General features: G+C 46.1%; 1 protein-coding gene and 1 pseudogene across 1 annotated transcript in view; both read right to left on the bottom strand.

The window, feature by feature from the left end:
* Positions 1 to 4,003: 4,003 nt before the first annotated feature.
* Positions 4,004 to 19,655, bottom strand: part of VPS13C (vacuolar protein sorting 13 homolog C) — a 992,635-nt gene continuing 976,983 nt past the window's right edge. The window contains exons 82-83 of the mRNA XM_030188422.1: positions 6,321 to 6,410; positions 4,004 to 5,720 (exon numbers count right to left, since the gene is read on the bottom strand). Of these exons, the coding sequence (XP_030044282.1) occupies positions 5,619 to 5,720; positions 6,321 to 6,410 (192 nt within the window). The 3' untranslated portion in view covers positions 4,004 to 5,618. The remainder of the gene's footprint in view (positions 5,721 to 6,320; positions 6,411 to 19,655) is intronic.
* LOC115460117 lies at positions 18,382 to 18,868 on the bottom strand (annotated as a pseudogene).

Below are 19,655 nucleotides of genomic sequence, written 5' to 3'. Positions count from 1 at the left end.
ATTCACTACCCTATTAATGTCAGAAATAGGAAATCGGCTGTTTTCCAGCTGTGGGAAAAAATGGTCTTAGAACATGGGAAAGATGTGTGTAGTAAAAGGACCTCTAATTCTACACCTGAAATGCATCAAGACAAAGGAAGATTTGGGAGAGATACTGGTGCCAGAAACACTATTCAAAGTTGACAAGTCAGAGAAACTGAATGAAATCTCTATAAATTTGGAGAATATAATGGCATAATTTGACAAATTAAAGAGTAGTAAATCTCCTGGACCAGATTGTATTCATCCACGAGTACTGATAGAACTGAAAAATGAACTTGTGGAAGTATTGTTAATAGTATGCAGGGGCGTATCTGCGCGGGGCCACAGGGGCCTGGGCCCCCGCAGATTTTGCCCTGGCCCCCCTCTCCGCCGTCAACCCTCCCCTGCTGCTTACTTTTGCTGGCGGGGGGCCCCGACCCCCGCCAGCCGAGGTCCGACCCGAAGTCTTCATATTTCGTCTTCCTCCGTGGCCATGCTGCAAGGAAGTAACGCTGCAGTGTTAATTCGCTGAATCCAGTTCGGAGTCTGACGTCGCAGCACGTTGTACGCGCATACGTGCTGCGACGTCAGACTCTGAACTGGATTCAACGAAGCAGCACTGCAGCGTTACTTCTTTGCAGCATGGCCACGGAGGAAGACGAAATATGAAGACTGCGGGTCGGACCTCGGCTGGCGGGGGTTGGGGCCCCCCACCAGCAAAAGTAAGCAGCGGGGGAGGGTTGACGGCGGGGAGGGGGGTGGAGAGAGGCGGCGGCGTTGGGGGGGGGGAAGGGAGGCAAAAATGTGCCCCCCCTACCGCTGGATTCCAGATACGCCCCTGATAGTATGTAATTTATCTTTAAAATCCAGCATGGTACTTGAAGACTGGAGGGTGGCCAATGTAAAGCTGATTTTTAAAAAAGGTTCAACAGGTGATCTATGACCAAAAGATAAGAAATAAAAATTTAATTCTAGTGTTGTGTGTGTCCCTGGTCTTATAAATTCTAAAATATATTTATTATTTATTTATTAATATGTATTTACCACCTTTTTGAAGGAATTCACTCAAGGCGGTGTACAGTAAAAATAAATCAAACATGAGCAATAGACAATTTGAGCCGTAAAAATATTCAAATAACAATACAAAGTATGTATACTACTTAAATGCCAACACAATACGTAATAGAACATTTTAACTGATAGTGAAGCGTAAACCAAAGATGGAACATATAGATAGGTAAGAGAGTAAGAGGAGTTAGAAAGCAAGGCGACTAACTTAAAGAAAGTTGCACATGAGGTCAGAGAGATGATTAAATATTATCTCAGCTAGCGTAGGAGTGGATATCACACCTTGTGTGTGAATGAGACTAACAGGTTAGTTACTTCTTCAATTAAAGGCCTGGTTGAAGAGTCAAGCTTTCACCTGCTTCCTGAAGTAGAGATAGTCTAGTGTTAAGTGGAGCCTTTCAGGCAGTGCATTCCAGAGTGTGGGGGCTACTCCGGAACAGGCTTGCTTGTGTGATGTCTTTTGGAGAGGGTGTGGTTAGTGATAGTCCTTGAGAGGACTTTAGTGTCCTTGGCGGTGTGTAGAGGACCATCTTATTCTTAAATTTAACCCTGTAATGTACTGGTAGTCAATGAAGTTTTTCCAAAAATGGTGTGATGTGGTCACGTCACTTGCAACCTTCTATGAGTCTTGCTGTTGCATTCTGAATCAATTGGAGCTGGTGTAGGCCCTTTGTAGACAGACCATTGTATAGTGCATTGCAGTAATCCAGTCTTGATGTTATCATGGCATGCACAACTGGGATAAGATTTACCTTCTTGATGTAAGGAGAGAGGCAGCGTAGCTATCGTAAATAGTAGAGGCAGTTCTTGAAGGTTGCTTGGATTTGGGGAATCAGATTAAGTGTTGAATCTAAGTGTAATCCAAGGTTCCTGACTTGTGATTTGAGGGGTAGTTCGTACTTCCTGAAAGGGATTTTGATGTCAGGTATGTATCTGCTTGTGTTAGGGACCCAGGGAAGCTCGGTTTTACTTGGGTTCAGGCAAAGTTTGTTGTGTTTAGTCCATTCTTGAATTGATGTTAGACAGGTAATCAGTTTATTCAAGGCTGTAGGTAAGTCAGGTTCAATGGGTATGAGTAGCTGCACATCATCTGCATAGATGTAGAACTGAGTGCCCATTGACCGAATCAGCTCAGCTAGAGGCTTGAGGTAGATATTGAACAGAATAGGTGACAGTATCGATCCTTGTGGTACCCTGTAGGTCAGTGCCCATGTGGTGATGAGCTGCTGCCAAACATTATGGATTGTTGACTATCTGATAGGATCTGAACCAGGCAAGTACTGTTCTATTGATACCTGTTTCTGTCAGTTGTGCTAGCATGATCCACAGTGTCAAAAGCTGCTAAGAAATCTAGCAGTACTAACACCAAGGTGAATCCCCTGTCTCGGTTTGTGTGAAGATCATCTAGTAGAGATATAAGAACGGTTTCTGTTCCATAACCGGGTCTGAATCCAGATTGACATGGATCTAGCCAGTTTCTCTCTTCTAGCCAATCATTAAGATGAACACAGACTGTTTGTTCTATGAATTTTCTCGAAATGGGATATTGGATACAGGCCGGTAACTTTCAAGTTTGTCCTGGTCAAGATTGTTTTTTTTTTTAGCAAAGGGTGAACCACTGCCCTTTTTAATGCTGTTGGTAGTTGCCCATTAGAAGAGGTGTTCACAATTTTTGTGGCGCCTTCTCTGAGGCCCATACTTGCCTGCTGCACTATCTTTGAAGGGAAGGGGTTGAGGGAGCAGGTATTAGGTCAAAGGTCTCTTAGGAATTTGTCAAGGCTCTCCTCTGTCATTGGGTTACTACTACTACTAACATTTCTAAAGCGCTACTAGGGTTACGCAGCGCTGTACAATTTAAACATAGAAGGACAGTCCCTGCTCAAAGAGCTTACAATCTAAAAGACAAGAGAACAATCTAAAGACAAGTGTACAATCTAGAGGACAAGTGAACAGTTAATCTGATAGGGTGGATAGATTGGGGCATTCTATATTTCTCAAGCGGTTAGGCGCCGAAGGCAGCATTGAAGAGGTGAGTTTTAAGCAGAGATTTGAAGATGGGTAGGGAGGGGGCATGGCGTATGGGTAAAGAAAGATTGTTCCAGACATAGGGTGAGGCAAGGCAGAATGAGCGGAGCCTGGAGTTGGCAGTGGTGGAGAAGGGTTAAAAGTGTCCCATTTGTCTCTGTCAGGAGGGGGCGAGTTTGTGCACCCCTGGTTAACTGGTTGAGGACTGGGTGGGATTACCTGTAAATCCTGGCGGAGAATTTTGTTAGCAAAGCATGCAGCAAAATCACTGCAGTTCAATTTAGACTGGGCAGGCTGGTTCTGTTGTGGGGGTTGTATTAGGCTGTTCACTGTACTGAACAACTGCTTGGTTGAATTGGCAGCCTGTGCAATGCATTGAGAGAAATAATGTTTTTTGGTTGCTGTTAAGGTTTGGTGGTACTTTGTCATGTGCTTCCTACAGTTTAGCCTTGGTGGTACTTTGTCATGTGCTTCCTACAGTTTAGCCTGTTTTCATCCAGGCAAGATTTACGCCATCTCCTTTCCAGTTTCCGTCCTTTACGTTTAAGGATCCGAAGTTCTGGAGAAAACCAAGGTGAGCGTTTGTGAGTGGGGCATAAGACCTTTTTTAGTGGTGCCATTTTCTCTAGTATTTTATTTACTGAATAGTGTCAGAGTTAAAATGTTTGAGCTGAGGTACACAGCCCTTGTCCTTGAGGGTGGCAAACTGACCTGCATACCTTTGTTCTGAGGCACAAGTTAATGTGCATAATTTGGTTCCCTAACAAACTAGACCTATTTGCAGTCCTCAAAGCTAATCAGAGATGCTGCATTTGGATTTCCAACCAGACGTTGTTATAATATAGAGGAAATAAGATATATTTAAAATGAGTCAATAAAGTAAGGTATATCATGTCCGTTTTATATTTATTTTACAAATGAATAAATATAGAAAATCATTTGTACTGTTCTGTAAGCAAGCTTGCATAAAGAAAATCTTACCAAATAAAGACAATGTTCAAATTAGGATACAATGTTAATACAATACACTGAGTAGAGACCACAGTAAAAATACTCTTATAATCCAAGATAAGCATTTCAACATACTTGTAGCAAAATCTTTATGTCAGTGGTTTACCATATAGTTATATATACATGTAATTGAATAGAGAAAAGTCTGCTCTGAAGAGGAATATGTCAGCACTCCCTCTTCCAAGGAAAAGTCCCCTCAGTGCCACAGAACTATCTTTTCTCCTCTAGGGCTCTGCTATTACCACTTCCATGACAATCATAACTATGGCTGTCCCAACCTTATGGCAAACAGGTTGGTAAGCAAGTGATATGGCTAGCTTGTACTTTTTTATGATGATAAATGATATAATGTATATACTGCTGTACGCACGTTGGCAGAAGCCTATGGAAATCATCAGATACACCTCACAAAGGCACATCCTGGTGGGCTATAATAGTAATATTTTGTTTTGTGTATATGACTCGGTAAATGTGAGGAGAAATGCTATGTGAATATACATTGTTAATTTGAAGTATGAGGCAGTAATTGATCCTACATGGTCTGCTGGCTAGAGTGCAGAGCCAATAAGGCTCAATATTTTAGTTTTTTATAAGCTGCTAAATAGTATTACAGACCCATCTTGTTCTTTTTAGGATATCTAGGCATCAGATTGTGCTCCCATGCTGTTTTGAACGTGGTCTTTTCACTTTAGTGAACTGACATTGTTTTTCATCCTCAGATGTTTTTTAGTCACCTTTCCTTCTTCCCTGTTCCTGAGGTCAGATTGTAGAACACTATTCTGTGTTTTTTACTCCCACTGGACACATGTACCTGTACAGTGCTGCATTTATCTTTGTATGGTTGGGTGCATTGCTTTGTAACTATTCGTTTTCTAGACTTGATTAAACAAAGGGGAGAAAACTCGGCACACTAATAGTCTCAAAATGATTTCTATAAATTCACTACATCATCTTCAACAGCATGATCAGAAGTACAGAAAATAAATTAAGTATTCAACTAATAAGGGCAGTACTAACTGTAATATTGACTACGCTTTGGGCCAAGCATTAATTTAGACAGCATAAGTATGGCATTGATCAACACCAACTCAGCTACAGTACATAAATCTGAAGTTTGAATTTGGGTCATTAAGGTGTTGATATGTTTTTACATGAATAGGCATTTTCGTTGGCTAGGGACCTACATTAATAAGTGTTATTTTAAATTCTGAACAACATTCCAGTCAATAGGAGTCTGAATTAAGCACACGGTAATGTAAACAATATAAAATCATACTTCTCAAAATTCAGACCTTTTCTTATGCATTGTCATTCTTATATAGGCTGAAATCGTAGGAGTAACCTGAGGAAATGCTATACATTGAATGTAACTCTAAGCAATGTAAAATATTAATACACATTGTAAATTACAATTTATAGTCAAAATATTATAGTGCAATGTGAAAAATTATGGTCACAAATGACAGGTTGGAAGAAATCTGTTCTGAAGTTCCTCATGAGAATGAATATTGCTTGATAAAACGTACTGATTTTTGTTTCACCAGCTTCTGTTGTTGTCTCAGTGACTGGGCATCATCAATGGCATTACACACCATCTGTGAATTCATAATAGAAGGTAAGAATTCTTTCATATGGCACACAAAACAAAGGCTATTACCCACTCGTATCGTAATCATAATGCTCACAAAGTCAAAGGGTGCTGTGAGGGAATTACTTGAAATAATTCTCTGATTAATATATCATTTAAAGAACAAGGGCAAGTCCTGTGCACTTGGGTGCTGTATTTTCTAACCTTGTTTGCATGAAAAAAGGCAAAATCAAAGCTTAAAGGGATATATTCAATTGAATATAGACAGATAAAACTGACTAAGACATTCAGAAGATACTTAATATTGGAATACATGTTGAGAGTGCTTTGTTGTAACTCTTAAATATCTTCTTTTGCTAGAAAAGGCCTGTACCGTTATCACTGAGGACTTCCTATTCATTCTCCTATTGTCTATTTCACATTTCTGACAAACAACGGAGGGCAAATAATATTCATACAGAAAATAATCAGGATAGCGTCTCATTTAAGTGCAAGTTATATTTTTTCTGTTACAAAAAATAAAGGTTCATTTTTGTATTCTATGAATATACAGAGGACTGAAGAAATGAAGATAAAAACAATGATAGCCTTTTCAAACATCGATTACCTTTGCAGTATTTGCACTTTGGAGATGAACTTTCTTCAGGTATCCTTGACCAGCACTTTCTTTTTTTTGGAACACTAACGGCCCATGATCCTGTGTTGAAGAAAATGACAAAAATGCATTGCAGCAAAGAAGAATTTGGTAAACCTTAATTGGATACCTAAAATGTCAACTACTTAATTATATCTACCCAATAACATACATGCAAACATAATAACCAAATTACAAAGAAATAATATTTCTCTCTACTTGCACTGCACGTGTAATTATAGAAGCAGAAAAAGAAAAGGGAAATACATTAGTGTAGATACAAACAATAAGAAAGAGGGAAAACATTACCAATACATTAATGTAATGAATTCACAAGAAAAGGGGGGTTTCAAGTTGGTAAAGGGGGGGGGTGGGGGTGGCGAAGAGAAAAACAATCCAGCAAGTCACACCAAAAGGCATTGAAAGAGATGTGTCCCCACACAGAATCACAGATACTTCCTGTGGACTGGAAGTATTGGGATACGAGTATAGGCATCCTTTAAGTCCAGACAGCATAAACAGTCTTTCTTGAATCATTGAGAGAAGGGGTCCTAGGGAAACCATCCTGAACTTTTCTTTGAGCAGATATTTGTTCAGGGCCTTTAGGTCTAAGATGGGAAGAATCCCTTCTTTGGCATAAAGAAATACCTTGAATAGAATCCCTTCCCTTCTTCCCTGGTGGAACAGGTTCGACCGCATGGGCCTTGAGAAGGGCAGAGAGTTTCTCTACAAGTACTTCCCCATGAGGAGAGCTGAGGTATGTCACTCTAGTGGGCAATTTGGTGGGTTTTTTTGCTATTGCAGAGAGTAACTGAGATGGACTATGTGAAGAACCAACCAGTCGGAGGTAACAAGGAGCCACCTCACTTGGAAAAAACTCAGCCTCCCTCCTACTAGAAGGTCATTTGGCATGGTCACTTTGATGGTGGCTATGATCTCTTGCAGCCAGTCAAAAGTTCACCCTCTGCTTCGACTGGGGAGCCAGCTGGGCCTTTTGAGCATACTGTTGATGAAAACAAATGCACTGGGGCTGAACAAATGGACCAGGGCGAGGAGGAGGGGTGTACCTATGCCTTTGAGAATAGTAGGGAACTCGTTTCGACTTGCCAGAAAATCTTCTGGAGGAGGAGGGCACAGAAGGTGTCCGCCAGGAGAGGGTATCGATGGTATCAGTATGCTTTTTGATAAAGTCAATGACCTATTCCACCTTTTCCCCAAAAAGGTTGTCTCCTTGGAATGTAGCATTCGCCAACCTCTGCTGAACTGCTGGGTCTAAGTCAGAGACATATAGCCATGAGAGTCTACACATTGCTATACTTTGAGCAGACATCTTGGATGCCATGTCAAATGTGTCAAAGGTGCCCCCTGACCAGAAAGTTATGACAGGCCTTCTGCTTTCTGGCCAAATGGCAAAGAGATTCGGCCTGCTCGAGAAGTTGAGCATCCACTCAAGCATATTGTGCACCAAGGACCACAAGTCAGGACTCATGCAGAGCTGGTATGATTGAATATGGGAAATGAGCATTGAGGACTGACACATTTTACACACAAATGAATCCAGTGTCTGGGCCCCTCTCTGCCTAGGGGAGCCAAGGCAAAGTCCCTGGAACTCCTGGCTCACTTGAGCGCGGATTCAATCATCAAGGACTGATGAGTCAACTGCGGCCTATCAAATCCAGGTGCACTTTGAATTTGACACATGGCACCAATCTTTTTGGGAAAAACTGGGACAGAAGGGACCTCCAATTCTTCACCTGGATGTCACAAAGGATTCTGTGTAGGACACTCACAGCCTCTCTAGGAGAGTCATAGTCCAGAACTTCAAACATCTCAGCCCTGGGCTCATCTTCCATCTCCAACTTAATATGGAAGGCAGCTGCCACCTCCTTAAAAAAGCAGGGACAGAGAGACTCTCAGGCGGAGATTTCCATCTCTCCTCAGGAGGAGAGGGATGTGATGGAATTCCATAAGATGCCTCCTCTGAGAAGTACCTTGGATCATTATCAGAGTCCCATGAATGGTCCAAATCGGAGTCAGCAAAATACTCCACAAGGGAGAACGGATTCTGTGTCTGCCTTGGACAAGAGGAAATATCTCCATGCCTGGAATGGTGCTAATATACAGGTTTGCCTCTAGACTCCATTGAAGTTTCCTCCACAGAGATCAAGGGGATAACTACATGGGCAGTTGTCCATGCTGATGCTCCATGTGGCACCAGCATCAGTGATCACACCACAGGCTGAGGGCCCTGTGAAGCAGGCAGAGGTAAAGTCATGGCTGGCACAAGCCTCCTCTGGTGCCAATGGACTCTGTGCATGAAGAAACCCTGCCAAGTGCTCTTGGAGCATGGCCCAGATCAGTTCATTGAGGGCCAACATCGGTAAAGGCCTGGGGCGCCCATATTTATTTATTACATTTGTACCCTGCACTTTCCCACACATGGCAGGCTCAATGCGGCTTACATAGTAACAATATAAAAAATTTACAAAGTCGTAAGAAGAATATACAGTTTGTGGTAAATGCAGAACTAATATTGAGATAGCTTGCAGAGTTGTTGGTGCCATGGCGGAAACTGAACCCTGGCTACCAGGACAGTGACACAAAGGCACCTCTTTAATAGAGAGGGGGCGCTCCTCTTGGCATTGACCCTTATCACCTCAGGGTCCACGTATTTGTAGGAATTATCTTCATCAAGGTGTTTGCAGTGCCCAAAGCAGAAGCAGCAGAAGCTGCAGCAGAAGCTGCAGCAGCGCATGAGAGATACCCTGGAGCTCCTGGCACTGTGCTTCAAGGGGAAATGATGCTTTTGCTTGTTGGCGTTCGCTCGATGTCAAGCATCAACATCCCTCAATGCCGATAAGAATGACTTTGAATCAATATGCCCCCTCGATGTCAGGTCCGATGTTGATAGGTCCCAGGGGTCTTGCACAGCGGCCAGCATCAAGGCACGTGGAGGACTCAATGCACGCCCACTCCTAATCTCAGACACAGTCCTGGTAGCTTATAGGAGCTGATGCATCCGATGCTGGTGCAGATGCCAAGGCTGATACCAACAATTCTGATCTGGCTCCAAAAATCTTCTCTTTTCAAGCCTCTCTGGACTTCTGGGTTCTTTTTTGCATATGCAAACAAAATAACAGTTTATATGATTATGGTCTGGTGTAAACACTGAATACAACAGGAATGGGTGTCAGCCTAGACATGGTCCGACTGCACTGGGTACAGCAGTTAAAGCCACTGGGAACTTTAGATGACATGGAAGGGAAAATGTCTGAAGTAAAATCAAATGGCTCAATGGTGAGGGAAAAAAAAGGGCACAGCTCACCTAAAAATTAGTCGATGGAACCCGGCCAGTGCTCCAGCCTAAGAGAGTCTTTGGAGCCAAAAAAAAAATAAAAATAAAGGAAACCTAAAAGAGTGGGAAAAGGCTCTAGGAGAATAACCTTACAAAAAGAAAGATGATCAAAAAAAAAGGGGGGGGGGGGGGGGAATCCCATGAGGGAAGAACACTGAAAGAATGTGATTTCTCTTCACTGCGGATGAAGAAAGAATGCTGGTCCCATGCTCGCGAGTCGGGTGGGAAGGCAGGAGCTCTCCCTTAAGATTTTAAAGGGAAAGTATGCTGGGCAGCATTTCTACACCAGGCTCTGTGGATGATGTCACCCACATGCAAGATTAATATGGCCTCAGAGAAAGGGTAAATTTCAAGCTCATGAGGGAGGGAGAGAAAAACAATCCAGCAATTCACACAAAAAGGCATAATCCAGTCCTATGCAATCCCTTAGCACTAACCAAAAGTCCACCTCTTCAAGGTTACTAGCCCATATTTTCTTTCACAAATGATTCCAATTGCAAGGAGTCAAAAATACATACTTGTCCCTTTACTGTATCCAATATTTTGATAGAACTTCTACAAAGAAATCAACCCCAGAGCCAAGACCCCTAGCTACATCTGAAGAAACTGAGTTGGACATGCATAAACATTCAGATTTGTTGCCCAAAAAAGACAACCTTATTACTGAGGAGGCTTTTCAGCACATAATCAGTATCAGATTCCTGAGATACAGTCAGAAGTGGAATAGACAGAGTAGGGATCTCTTTATTTGATCATTTCATGGACACTGTGTCAGCCCAAGATTATCAGAAAGAATACAATCCATACCCCCGTTTTGTAAATTATCATTGTTAATATTAACTAGGGCAAAACATAGATTAAACATTTTAATCGGACGACTGATCGTATAAAACACTCCTTATATTTTCTCCTCAACAGTGCAATATATAGATAGCATACATAAATTCTCAAAACTGACATATTTCAATTACTAAAATAAAAATAAAATCATTTATCTTATCTTTGTTGTCTGGTGGCTTTATCTTTCTAATCATCTCATTCCCTGATTCTGGTTCTGCTTCCTATGCTCTGAACTTTGTTTCCAGGGTCTCCTGTTTATTCACTATTACATTTTTTTCTCTGCTTTCATTTGCTGCCCTATACCCATTTTTGACATTCAACTTTCTTCCAGTTTTCTTGCTCCTTCTCTGCTTATCCGCTTTCCGTACTTTGGCAGCACCACCCCCCTTCCCATTCCTCTAAGTTACCTTTCTGGTTTGAAGAGTAGAGGAGTGTGGTAGCCGTGTTAGTCCACTCTTAAGGTTATCAATAGAAATCAAACAAAATAAAACATGGAAAAGAAAATAAGATGATACCTTTTTTATTGGACATAACTCAATACATTTCTTGATTAGCTTTCGAAGGTTGCCCTTCTTCGTCAGATCAGAAATAAGCAAATGTGCTAGCTGACAGTGTATATAAGTGAAAACATTCAAGCATTACTATGACAGTCTGACAGGGTGGGAGGATGGGGGTGGGTCGAAGGTATGCATGGGGACATCAAAGCATATCATTGATATTCTAACAGGATGGGTGTGGATAGGTGAGGGGTGGGGTGATCAACAGAGACATACAGCTTTATGGTTTATAATGGGCTAGGAACCACAGGTCCTTGTTAAATACTTTCTGTTGGGTGTTAAAATATTCAATCATTCTGACTTCAAAGGTCTTACGTTCTTTTATGGTTTTAAAGTTACCTTTCAGTATTCTCACTGTGAAATCACTGGTACAGTGTCCTGGTTCTGTGAAGTGCTGTCCCTCTATGGTGGGGGCCCTACTGGCTGTATTGTTCATGTGATGTCTATGTAAATTGAAGGTAAAATTATGTATCATACCTGATAATTTTCTTTCCATTAATCATAGCTGATCAATCCATAGACTGGTGGGTTGTGTCCATCTACCAGCAGGTGGAGATAGAGAGCAAACTTTGCCTCCCTATATGTGGTCATGTGCTGCCGGAAACTCCTCAGTATGTCGATATCAAAGCTCCATCCGCAGGACTCAGCACTGAGAGAATTACACCCACAAAGGGACACTCTGCCCAGCTCACTACCGCCGAAACGGGGGAGGGGAATTAACCCAGCTCATCCCCACACAAGTGGGGGAGGGGAATCCGTCCAGCTCATCCCCGCGGAGCGGGGGAGGGACACCACCCCGCCGATGCGGGGGGATCTGGCTTATCCTGCAACCGCAACCGTGGGAGGAGCTGACTGACCCTAACACCGCCGAAGCGGGAGGGGTACAAAGCTGCCCTACAGCCGCACGAAGCGGGAGGGAGTGCCGGCAGAATTTAAGTCTCAATCCAGCCCCATAAAACGGAGGGGAGAGGAATGCAGCAGCTCACTGTAACACAAACTCGTCTCAACTCTTGAAGAATCCAAGTGAAAAAACTTGAACACGAAGTCCTCCTGAAGTAACTGAAGACTAAACTTGAACCTAAAATTCAACCAGAATATAAACAGTACAGATATCTGGGAGGGGCTATGGATTGATCAGCTATGATTAATGGAAAGAAAATTATCAGGTATGATACATAATTTTACCTTCCATATCATCATGCTGATCAATCCATAGACTGGTGGGATGTACCGAAGCAGTACTCACCCAGGGCGGGACATTGAAATCCCTGAACTCAACACTGAAGCTCCAAACCGGGCCTCCGCCCGAGCAGCCACAGTCAAGCGGTAAAGTCTGGAGAAGGTATGGGCCGACGCCCAAGTTGCCGCCTTGCAAATCTCTTCCAAGGAGACGGACCCGGCCTCTGCCATCGAGGCCGCCTGAGCTCTAGTGGAGTGGGCCTTCAACTGAATAGGCGGCACCTTCCCCGCGGCCACATAAGCCGCTGCAATGGCTTCCTTGACCCATCTTGCCACTGTAGGCTTAGCAGCCTGCAAACCCTTACGAGGACCTGCAAACAGGACAAACAGATGATCAGACTTCCGGAAATCATTGGTCACTTCCAAGTATCTGATGATGACCCGTCTCACATCCAGATATTTGAGAGCAGAATACTCTTCTGGGTAGTCCTCCCTACGAAAGGAAGGGAGACAGAGCTGCTGACTCACATGGAAGCGAGAAACAATCTTGGGTAGGAAGGAAGGCACTGTGCGAATAGTCACTCCTGCCTCAGTGAACTGCAGAAAAAGCTCTCGACAAGAGAGTGCCTGGAGCTCGGAAACTCTTCTGGCTGAAGTGATAGCCACCAAAAAGACTGCTTTCAACGTCAGGTCTTTCAGAGATGCCCTCGACAAGGGTTCAAAAGGTGGCTTTGTAAGGCTCTTAGCACCAGGTTGAGATTCCACGCAGGCACCACTGAGTGCAGAGGAGGGCGCAGGTGATTAACTCCCTTGAGGAAACGCACCACATCTGGCTGCAAAGCCAGGGAAGCACCCTTCAGGCGGCCCCTGAAGCAAGCCAGGGCCGCTACCTGGACTTTCAGGAAATGAGCAACAGGCCTTTCTCCAGACCTTCTTGCAGGAACGCCAGCACTGAAGAAATTGGAGCAGTAAATGGAGAAAGTGAACCTGCTTCACACCACGCTGCAAAGGTACGCCAAACCCTGGCGTAAGCAGTAGAAGTAGAGCGCTTCCTCGCTCTCAGCAGAGTGGCGATGACCTTGTCTGAGAAGCCCTTCTTCCTCAGACTCTGCCGCTCAATAGCCAGGCTGTAAGACCAAAGGGGGAGGGATCCTCCAACACCACGGGACCCTGATGTAACAGGCCCTGCTCCACTGGCAGTCGCAGAGGTTAGTCCACTGAGAGCCTGATCAAGTCCGCATACCAGGGACGTCTGGGCCAATATCCGGCCCGGATGCTTTGCCACCCGGTCTAGCACCCTGCCCAACATGGGCCAGGGCGGGAACACATAGAGAAGCTCTTGTGTCGGCCACTGTTGGAGAAGAGCATCTACTCCCAGGGATCGAGGGTCCCGTCCTCTGCTGAAAAAGCGCGGCACTTGGCAATTGGCCGATGACGCCATCAGATCTAGGCTCGGCTGGCCCCAGCGCTTCGTGATGTCCAAGAACGCCTGAACAGATAGCTGCCACTCTCCGGGCTCCAAGGTATGGCGACTGAGAAAGTCCGCCTTGACATTCATGACTCCGGCAATGTGGGCCGCTGACAGCTGTTCCAGGTTCGCTTCCGCCCACTGGCATAGATTCATGGCCTCCTTGGCTAGAGGGGCGCTCTTGGTACCTCCCTGGCAGTTGACATAGGCCACAGCCGTGGCATTGTCCGACAGGACCCGTACAGGCTTCAACGCCAGTACCGGGATGAACTCCAAAAGCGCCAACCGAATGGCTCTGAGTTCCAGGAGGTTGATAGACCACTTTACCTCTGCAGGAGACCAGAGCCCCTGCGCTGTCCTTCCCAAGCAGTGGGCTCCCCAGCCCGACAAAGAGGCGTCCGTCGTGACGACAATCCACTCCGGGGTCACCAGAGGCATTCCTGCAGACAACTTGTCTGTCTGCGTCCACCAGCTCAGCGCCTTGCGCACTGCTGGGTCCAAGGGAAGGCGCACAGCATAATCCTCCGACATCGGAGTCCAGCGCTGCAGCAGAGAGTGTTGTAGTGGTCTCATATGAGCCCTGGCCCAGGGCACTACTTCCATCGTGGCCGGCATAGAGCCCAACAGCTGCACATAGTCCCAAGCCCGAAGAGGAGAGGCTACTAGGAACTGGTCCATCTGAGCCTGAAGCTTGACAATCCGATTGTCTGGCAGGAACACTCTGCCCACTTGGGTGTCGAATCGAACTCCCAGATACTCCAGGGACTGAGTTGGGCGCAGCTGGCTTTCCTCCCAGTTGATGATCCACCCCCGGGAGCTCAAAAGAGCAACCACCCGGTTCACAGCTTTGCCGCACTCTGCATAAGAGGGGGCTCGGATCAACCAGTCGTCCAGATAAGGATGGACTTGTACTCCTTCCTTCCTCAGGAAGGCCGCGATGACCACCATTACTTTGGAGAAGGTCCGCGGAGCAGTAGCCAACCCGAACGGGAGGGCTTTGAACTGGAAGTGTCGGCCCAGTACTGCAAAACGCAGAAAGCGTTGATGAGGAGGCCAGATGGGAATATGCAAGTACGCTTCCTTGATGTCCAAGGATGCCAGGAACTCTCCTGCCTGCACTGCCGCTATAACAGAGCGGAGGGTCTCCATGCGAAAGTGCCTGATTGACCCCTTGAGGTCGAGGATAGGCCGTACAGAACCTCCTTTCTTTGGTACCACAAAGTAAATGGAGTAACGTCCCTTGCCAAGCTGATTTTCTGGCACCGGAACAACCGCACCCAGGCGGAGCAGATTGTCCAAGGTCTGCTGCACTGCCACAGCTTTGACCGGAGACTTGCAGGGAGAGAGTACAAACCCGTCTCTTAAGGGTCGGCAGAACTCTAGCCTGTAGCCGTCTCTGATGACTTCCAGCACTCAAGCGTCTGAAGTTATTGTGATCCACTCGCCCAGAAACGAGGACAGCCGTCCTCCAATCTGCACTGGGGCGTGGACCAAGGCCCCGTCATTGGGTACGAGACCCTAGGGGAGGACCGGAGGGAGCACCTCCGGGACGGCGGTCTCTGCGAAAGGAATGCTGCTTGGGGGAGAAGTCCCTCTTGAAGGAAGAGGGGGCAGAGGAGCCCGACCTGCCCGGGTGGTACCGACGGGCTTCCTGAAACCGTCCTCTGGAGGTACCGGGGCGAGCACTAGCCCGAGCCCTGACCTCTGGTAACCTCTTGCCCTTAGACGTGCCGAGATCGGTCACGATTTTGTCCAGCTCGACCCCAAAGAGCAGCTTGCCTTTAAAAGGCAATCTAGCCAGGCGGGATTTAGAGGCGTGGTCAGCAGACCTATGCTTCAGCCAAAGCCACCGCCGCGCAGAGATTGTCTGAGCCATGCCTTTAGCTGAGGCCCTCAAGACATCATACAGCAAGTCTGCCAAATAGGCTAAGCCCGATTCCAGGGCCGGCCAATCAGCCCTCAAGAAATGATCCGAGGGGGAAGCCCGCAGCACCATAGTCAGGCACGCCCTGGCCACATAGGAGCCGCAAACTGAGGCCTGCAAACTTAAAGCAGCCGCCTCAAAGGACGACCTTAAGGCTGCCTCCAATCTTCTGTCTTGGGCGTCCTTTAGGGCCGTGCCACCTTCCACTGGCAACGCCGTTTTCTTAGTCACCGCAGTGATTAAAGAAACCACGGTAGGCCACAGATAGGCCTCACGTTCACTTTCAGGCAAAGGATAGAGGCGGGACATAGCCCTAATCACTTTAAGGCTCGCTTCCGGGACATCCCACTGAGCCGAAATTAAGGTGTGCATGGCATCATGCACGTGGAAGGTTCTATGCGGGCGCTTCGTCCCCAGCATAATGGCAGAGCCAACAGGGGCTGAGGGAGAGACGTCCTCCGGAGAGGAAATCTTCAAAATGCCCATGGCCTGCATTAACAGGTTGGGCAAATCCTCTGAGCTAAAGAGCCGCGCTGCAGAGGGGTCATCCGCTCCATCCGAGCGGGGATCCGTCTCCTCCAAGGAATCCGCAAAGGACCGTTGGGAGAACTCAGATACGCTGCCCTCATCTACATCGGAGGAGACAAAGTCCTTCAAGGCCTGGGAATCAACCCGAGGGCGTTTACCTCCGGGGGCCTCAACCTCTTTACCAGACGAGGGAGCAGGGGCAGCGTTTTGCATAAGGAAGGCCTGATGCAGCAGCAAAACAAACTCGGGGGAGAAACCCCGCATACTGTGCACTTCCGCAGCCTGGGCTACAGCCCTAGACGCACCCTCAACCGGCGCTCGCAAGAGCGGGGGAGAGACATGCTGCGCATCCAAGATGGCGTCCGGCGCGACACTCCGCGAAGGAGCCGCGCAGGAAGAACGGCGCTTAACTTTAGCCGCTTTTGTGCCGTCGCCCAAATTAAGGGCTTTCATGGCATCAATGTCTCCCACCTCAAGGGCGGCCCAAAAAGAAGCCGTCCGAGCCGCGTGGCCGGTCAATATGGCGGAGGCGAGCCGCGGGGGATGGGCGTTTATGGCGGGAAAAACCGCCACACCGGAGGAAGGACCGGGACACTCATCGGTCACGAAACTGTCACCCAACAAGGGCGAATCAGACTTTAAGACCCCCGCATCCCCTCTAGGAGCGCACACGCGATCCGGGGAGCGACTCTTTGCGCCCTCGCCCTCCGACACCATAGGCCACGTGGAGACCAATCGGGGAACCCCCTGCCCGCTATAAAAGGTAAAAATTACCTGCTGTCCGCTCCGAGCTGTAACGACCTGGTGTCCCAGTGAGTAGCTGCAATAAACGTTTAAATAAACGTCGAAATAAACGCCTTTAAGGACGTTCAAAATTTTTTTTTTTTTTTTAAACGGAGCCTGCGGGAGGGGGGAGAAAAGGAGGGACCTGGCGCCACCAGGTTTGCACTTGCTCAAGAAGAGCCCTCAACCCCAGGCACTCAACAAAACCTAAAAATTAGGCTTGGAGGCCTAGCCAGAGCTGCTGCTGTGTGTGACCACCACCTGCTGAGATAGAGAACATACTGAGGAGTTTCCGGCAGCACATGACCACATATAGGGAGGCAAAGTTTGCTCTCTATCTCCACCTGCTGGTAGATGGACACAACCCACCAGTCTATGGATTGATCAACATGATGATATGGAATCTTGTCTTAAGCATCTGGCCTGTTTCTCCAATATAGCATCCTTCGTTACATTTTTTACACTGAATGATATATACCACATTGGAAGATGAGCAAGTGAAAGATCCCTTTATGTTGAATATCTTTCCTTTGTGGGTAACTGTGGGGTCCTGTGAAATATTTTGGCATAGTTTGCAACTGGATAAATTACAGGGACGTGTGCCCTTCTGTTCCTTTTCAGTCTGTGATGGAAGTTTACTTCTGATCACTTGCTCATCTTCCAATGTGGTATATATCATTCAGTGTAAAAAATGTAACGAAGGATGCTATATTGGAGAAACAGGCCAGATGCTTAAGACAAGATTCAATTTACATAGACATCACATGAACAATACAGCCAGTAGGGCCCCCACCACGGTGGGACAGCACTTCACAGAACCAGGACACTGTACCAGTGATTTCACAGTGAGAATACTGAAAGGTAACTTTAAAACCATACAAGAACGTAAGACCTTTGAAGTCAGAATGATTGAATATTTTAGCACCCAACAGAAAGGACTTAACAAGGACCTGGGGTTCCTAGCCCATTATAAACCATAAAGCTGTATGTCTCTGTTGATCACCCCACCCCTCACCTATCCACACCCATCCTGTTAGAATATCAATGATATGCTTTGATGTCCCCATGCATACCTTCGACCCACCCCCATCCTCCCACCCTGTCAGACTGTCATAGTAATGCTTGAATGTTTTCACTTATATACATTGTCAGCTAGCACATTTGCTTATTTCCGATCTGACGAAGAAGGGCAACCTTCGAAAGCTAATCAAGAAATGTATTAAGTTATGTCCAATAAAAAAGGTATCATCTTATTTTCTTTTCCATGTTTTATTTTGTTTGATTTCTATTGATAACCTGGTTTGAAGAGGATAGGATGGGATTCTGTTGTGGCTGCTATGGCCCTAGGTTGAACTGAACTTGGCTTGGTGGTCTAGTGTTAGAATTTGGCCTGCTTTCCATCAGTGTGTATACAGGACTAGGAGTTGGCTGTGCTCTCTTGGGTCCACCACGTTCCTCCTCAGCCAGGATCCCCCAAATCCCTCAGGGTCCACGTATTTGTAGGAATTATCTTCATCAAGGTGTTTGCAGTGCCCAAAGCAGAAGCTGCAGCAGCGCATGAGAAGGCCACAGCAGATCACCATGGACTTGCACCACCACTTGGACATTAGGAAGTAGTACTTGACATTATTCTCACCAAACTGGTAGACCACATACAGCCCCCCATAGATACATACTCATTGTAAATCTTCCTCTTCTTCTCATCATTCAGGGTGCCATTGGCACTGTTGATGTCTTTAAACTTCTCTGCTGCCTCAAGGTTGTCTGGATGATACTGTATGCCTTCTTGATATCATCCTGTGAAGTTCCTTTTTCTAGCCCTAGAATTAGGTACAGAATATCTCCAGTCTGGAACACATTGCGTTGAGGTCTGCTGTATTCAGCCATTTTACCTCTAGGACTGGCATTACCTGATGCCTATACGGGCCACCTCCTCCATCTCCCAACAGCTCAGCCAGCCACAGCCTCCAGCTCTTCTTAGAACCAAATGTACAAATGCAACAACCACTGGCAAGCTGAGCCGGGAGTCAGCACTACCACTCCTGTCCTCCTGCACCTGTCCCTACCGACCCTCCATCTTTGCCTCTAGCACAGCAACGCAGCGCTAAAAGTAGGCTGCTTCTCTCAACCTTTCAAAGCCTCTCTGTAGTGTCCTGTCCAGAAATAGGAAGTTCTGTCTTAGGAGGCGGGATGCTACAGAAAGTCTTTGGGCGGGTGAGAGAAGCAGCCTGCCTTCAGCATTGCAAATGGATGAGAAAAGCCACAGGTGGGGAGGGAAACGGAGCAACTCTGGATGAGGGCGAAAGACCTGCCATTAACGTACGTTAAACTTAGGGCCTTATTCTAGAAATGTTATGCTCCTAAAAGTTTCATGTTAAGCTCCTGACAAAACTCTTGAGAGGTTCACCATGTTGGGCAGTTAGAGGAAAGTTATATGCTGATTTTATGCATCTGTCTTGAATGTTTTGTTTTACCACATGGGTCTGTTTTTCTTTTCTGCAATATCTGCTTTAGACTAATATTCGTAGATGAACCAGGCACATTATTGCCATCTCCTATTTAATTAGTTACTTATATTTCTTAACCACCCGATTCCTCCATAACCAACATCTGGGGAGAAAACAGGCCTGTCCATTTTGGACCATTTTATTCTATGAGATGATGGAGTCAGTGA

The sequence above is a fragment of the Microcaecilia unicolor genome, chromosome 1, assembly GCF_901765095.1.
Source record: "Microcaecilia unicolor chromosome 1, aMicUni1.1, whole genome shotgun sequence".
Taxonomy (NCBI): Eukaryota; Metazoa; Chordata; class Amphibia; order Gymnophiona; family Siphonopidae; genus Microcaecilia; species Microcaecilia unicolor.
Note: the sequence above shows the minus strand (reverse complement) of the source record. Positions and strands in the feature narration are given on the sequence as shown.